Raw genomic sequence first — 5,769 nt, 5'->3', positions numbered from 1 at the left:
TACTTCCACGGGGTTGAATTATGTTTAATATGTTTTAATGCGCACAATGCGTCGTATATGTGTTAGACAAGAAACATGTTTTAACTGGGCTTCTATCTACTACAAGATGATTGGTACGCTCCTGGTGACGTCATCGGTCATTTCAAATTTCAAAACAGCTGCGTTGCCATTTAAGCACGTCGTTTGGGGTTTTGGATTGCGAACAAAACGACAGGTTTGTGTGCGGCATTCCATTAACAGTTACTTTATCTATAAACCTAGTTATCTGGTTAGCTTTTTGATTAAAATGCGTGCTTTTAGCGTGGACGTTGTTTTAAACTTTAAAACGCAGAACATTGTGTGTGTGTAGAGCGATCCAAACAGCCATTGTGTCGATACTGACGATATTATGATATTTATTTGTTTTTCAGTTTTCTTGTCTCAGACATTTGTTTTTATATTTGTTCCTAAACTGTTCTAATCTTAATCTTGAGCAAAAAATTCAGTGCAAAATCACAATATCATTCAAGTGGTATCATTAACTGATGAAGCCTACTTGGATGAGCTGTGAAACATCTTCTTTGATTGATTGATTGAAACTTTTATTAGTAGATTGCACAGTACAGTACATATTCCGTACAATTGACCACTAAATGGTAACACCCGGATAAGTTTTTCAACTTGTTTAAGTCGGGGTCCACGTTGAGGGCCACATGGCAGTTATGGCTGCCATCAGAGGGCCGCTTGTAACAGTGAATAATGTATGAATTTCATTATTAATTATATACATTGTTTTAAGTAGACTGTCGATTTTACAGTAAAACTTTACATTTATTAATTTTACTGTAAAATAAAGTGTTTTTTTTACAATATTTTACGGTAATTGGAAAAACAGTACCACTGTTTTTTGGGGGGTTTTTTTACAGAAAAATCTGGCAGTTTAATTGCAGTACAAGTTCTGTTCTTATTCTGGCAATTTAGCTGCCAGTTTTTCTACCGTAAAAAAACAAATATACCGTCTTTCCATTTACATTAATACACCGTTAAAACCAAGATTTAACTGTAAAAATATGGCAGCTCAGTGAACAGAATTTTAACGCCAAAAAATGGTAGTTTTTTGCAATTTACAGTAATATGCTGTAAAGCAGTGGTCCCCAACCACCGATTGGTACCGGGCCGCACAAGAAACAAAAAAAAAAAGTATTTTATTTTTATTAAATCAACATAAAAAACACAATATATACATTATATATCAATATAGATCAATACAGTCTGCAGGGATACAGTCCGTAAGCACACATAATTGTATTTCTTTATGAAAAAAATAAAATAAAAATAATACAAAATTACACCCCCCCCCCCCCCCCCCATTTTTATTAATTTGATGGGTACCGTATTTTTCAGACTATAAGTCACAGTTTTTTTCATAGTTTGGCCGGGGGTGCGACTTATACTCAGGAGCGACTTATGTGTTAAATTATTAACACATTAGCGTAAAATATCAAATAATGTTATTTAGCTCATTCACGTAAGAGACTAGACGTGTAAGATTTCATGGGATTTAGCGATTAGGAGTGACAGATTGTTTGGTAAACGTATAGCATGTTCTATATGTTATAGTTATTTGAATGACTCTTACCATAATGTGTTACGTTAACATACCAGGCACGTTCTCAGTTGGTTATTTATGCCTCATATAACGTACACTTATTCAGCCTGTTGTTCACTATTCTTTATTTATTTTAAATTGCATTTCAAATGACTATTCTTGCTGTTGGCTTTTATCAAATACATTTCCCCAAAAAATGCGACTTATACTCCAGTGCGACTTATATATGTTTTTTCCCTTCTTTATTATGCATTTTCGGCCGGTGCGACTTATACTCCGGAGCGACTTATACTCCGAAAAATACGGTAGTTTGCTGTAAAATCATAAGTCAAGCAGATATTTAAGTATTTATTTATATTTAGACATAACATTTTTGGAAAGTATGGTAATACACTGTAAAATTTGTTGCAATAATGAATACTATTAAAGTTTAAAAGGTATGCAATTTCAAGCAGTACATATATTTTTTCTGTCAAAATGAAAAATATGGAGTACTTTATTGACACACATCATTTCCAGGTGTTTGCGGGCCAGATAAAATGATGTCGCGGGCCAGATGTGGCCCCGGGGCCTTGACTTTGACATCTCTGACCTGGATGAATGAGAACATTCATAGACATTCAATGATTAACACTGGACCTGAATGTACAAAACCCATAACCAGTGAAGTTGTCACGTTGTGTAAATGGTAAATAAAAACAGAATACAATGATTTGCAAATCCTTTTCAACTTATATTCAATTGAATAGACTGCAAAGACAAGATATTTCATGTTCACACTGAGAAACATTTTTTTTGCAAATAATCATTAACTTGGAATTTAATGGCAGCAACACATTTCAAAAAAAGTTACATGGCCTTTCCTTTTTACAACACTCAGTAAACGTTTGGGAACTGAGGAGACACATTTTTGAAGTGGAATTCTTTCCCATTCTTGCTTGATGTACAGCTTAAGTTGTTTAACAGTCCGGGGGTCTCCGTTGTGCTATATTAGGCTTCATAATGCACCACACATTTTCAATGGGAGACAGGTCTGGACTACAGGCAGGCCAGTCTAGTACCCGCTCTCTTTTACTATGAAGCCACGCTGTTCTAACACGTGGCTTGGCATTGTCTTGCTGAAATAAGCAGGGGCGTCCATGAAAAAGACGTTGCTTGGATGGCAACATATGTTGCTCCAAAACCTGTATGTACCTTTCAGCATTACTCGTGCCTTCACAGATGTGTAAGTTACCCATGTCTTGGGCACTAATACACTCCCATACCATCACAGATGCTGGCTTTTACACTTTGCGCCTAGAACAATCCGGATGGTTCCTTTCCTCTTTGGTCCGGAAGACATGATGTCCACAGTTTCCAAAAACAATTTGGGAAATGTGGACTCGTCAGACCACAGAACCCTTTTCCCACTTTGCATCAGTCCATCTTAGATGAGCTCGGGCCCAGCGAAGCCAGCAGTGTTTCTGGGTGTTGTTGATAAATGGCTTTGGCTTTGCATAGTAGAGTTTTAACCTGCACTTACAGATGTAGCGACCAACTGTAGTTACTGACAGTGGTTTTCTGAAGTGTTCCTGAGCCCATGTGGTGATATCCTTTACACACTGATGTCGGTTTTTGATGGAGTACCGCCTGAGGGATCGAAGGTCACGGGCATTCAATGTTGGATTTCAGCCTTGCTGCTTACGTGCAGTGATTTCTCCAGATTCTCTGAACCTTTTGATGATATCACGGAGCGTAGATGGTGAAATCCCTAAATTCCTTGCAATAGCTGGTTGAGAAATGTTCTTAAACAATTTGCCCAGGCATTTGTTGACAAAGTGGTGACCCTCGCCCCGTCCTTGTTTGTGAACGACTGAGCATTTCATGGAAGCTGCTTTTATACCCAATCATGGCACCCACCTGTTCCTAAGTAGCCTGTTCATCTGTGGGATTTTCAAAATAATGAGCATTCCTCAACTCTCTGTCTTTTTTGCTCTTGTGCCAGCTTTTTTGAAACATGTTGCAGGCATCAAATTTCAAATGAGCTAATATTTGCAAAAAATAACAAAGTTTACCTTGTCTTTGCAGTCTATTCAATTGAATATAAGTTGAAAAGGATTTGCAAATCATTGTATTCTGTTTTTATTTGCCATTTACACAACATGACAACTTCATTGGTTTTAGGTTTTGTACATGGTGCACCAAAATTTGCAGTACCACACACCCCTCGCAGTGCATTGTAACACACCAATCTTATGTGCCCTTTTATTTGCCCGTTTGTTATAATGCAGTTATCTTTAACAATATACATATTTGTAAATGTTTTAAGGAACGATGCGCGCTGTAGTCGACGCGTTGGCGCAGATGGTGAGGACCTTCAGACGAGCGTGTCCTCGGCTGAAGCGGTCTGAGCGGACCACGGTTCACGGCGCTGACGCCATGCTGATGGTGCTGCAGCTGGCCATGGCTGACGTGAGCAAGCAGGTGATTCATTGCGTCGAACCTTCAATTTGACTTGCATGAAGGCAAGGCGAGTAGCCCCCTCTCTGCAAATTGTCATGACTCGAAGCCTCGAGCTGCCTGTCATCGCGCTCATAACTGATGACATTACCACACAAAGCTGGCGTTTCGGGAGCGGAATAAAAAGTGGCCTGATTGATTCCAGACGGCGGCTCGCTGTTTTCTCTCCTCCCCGTGACAGCTAAGTGGGGAGTTCAAGGTGGCTCTCAGCAACGTCCTGCTGGCGTGGAAACACTTACTGCTGCACAAGCTTCACCTGCGGCCCCCCGGGGCTCCACGCTTGGAGAACTATGATCTCATCCTGGAGGCGTACGAGGGCTTCCTGACGAGCTCCAACACGGTGGATCTGGTGGACATCCACTCCGCGTACAAAGAGCTGAGAGGGGACTCTGAGGAGCTCGTGAGCCCTGTGAGTAGTTCATCACCGATGAAGATCTTTCACAATCTACTCATCAATCCCTTTTTTTTGCCAAGGTCCAGCTATTTGAGTTCTTATCAGGCAACGCCACAGACGGTCCTGCCTCGTCTTTCCCATCAACACCATCTAGCTCACAGGTAGTGCTGAGTAGAGATGTCAGATAATGGCTTTTTTGCCGATATTGTCCAACTCTTAATTACCGATTCCGGTATCAACCGATACGATATATACAGTCGTGGAATTAACACATTATTATGCCTAATTTTGTTGTGATGCCCCGCTGGATGCATTAAACAATGTAACAAGGTTTTCCAAAATAAATCAACTCAAGTTATGGAAAAAAAATGCCAACATGGCACTGCCATATTTATTATAAAAGTCACAAAGTGCATTATTTTTTTAAACATGCCTCAAAACAGCAGCTTGGAATAGGGTTAGGGTGTATATTGTAGCGTATCGGAAGAGTTAGTGCTGCAAAGGGTTCTGGGTATTTGTTCTGTTGTGTTTATGTTGTGTTACGGTACGGATGTTCTCCCAAAATGTGTTTGTCATTCTTGTTTGGTGTGGGTTTTTTTTTTCCATTTTATTTTTTATTGACATCCAGCATCAGACGTTCCTATCCATTACATCATATTCATATACTTCATATATTTGTTGTCTGCCCTAAATGTCAAAATATTTTTTTTTGTTTATATCCCACCCATACCACCCACCCCCCCACCCCGCAAAAAAAGAAAAGAACAGCAAAAAACTAAGTACTATCTAAAAATACATCAATTAAATGAACAAAAAATAAATAATAATACATTAATAATAATAATCAGAAAATATATATATATATATATATATATATATATATATATATATATATATATATATATATATATATATATATATATATATATTAGGGGTGTGAGAAAAAAAATCGATTCGATTTCAAATCGCGATTCTCACGTTGTGCTAATTCAGAATTGATTCTCATTTTTAAAAAATCTTTTTTTTTTTTTTTTTTATTTAAATTAATAAATCCAACAAAACAATACACAGCAATACCATAACAATGCAATCCAATTCCAAAACCAAACCCGACCCAGCAACACTCAGAACTGCAATAAACAGAGCAATTGAGAGGAGACACAAACACGACACAGAACAAACCAAAAGTAGTGAAACAAAAATGAATATTATCTACAACAGTATCAATATTAGTTACAATTTCAACATAGCAGTGATTAAAAATCCCTCATTGACATTATTATTAGAC

General features: G+C 38.1%; 1 protein-coding gene across 2 annotated transcripts in view; it reads left to right on the top strand.

Annotated features, from left to right (window-relative positions):
- The first annotated feature begins 117 nt into the window (after positions 1-117).
- The window catches only part of parpbp (PARP1 binding protein), a 32,005-nt gene continuing 26,353 nt past the window's right edge, over positions 118-5,769 (top strand). For both annotated transcript variants that reach the window (XM_062066407.1, XM_062066406.1), the window contains exons 1-4: positions 118-214; positions 3,897-4,051; positions 4,269-4,496; positions 4,562-4,642. In XM_062066407.1, the coding sequence (XP_061922391.1) occupies positions 3,902-4,051; positions 4,269-4,496; positions 4,562-4,642 (459 nt within the window). In that variant the 5' untranslated portion in view covers positions 118-214; positions 3,897-3,901. The remainder of the gene's footprint in view (positions 215-3,896; positions 4,052-4,268; positions 4,497-4,561; positions 4,643-5,769) is intronic.

The sequence above is a fragment of the Entelurus aequoreus genome, linkage group LG12 (assembly GCF_033978785.1).
Source record: "Entelurus aequoreus isolate RoL-2023_Sb linkage group LG12, RoL_Eaeq_v1.1, whole genome shotgun sequence".
Lineage (NCBI taxonomy): Eukaryota > Metazoa > Chordata > Actinopteri > Syngnathiformes > Syngnathidae > Entelurus > Entelurus aequoreus.
Note: the sequence above shows the minus strand (reverse complement) of the source record. Positions and strands in the feature narration are given on the sequence as shown.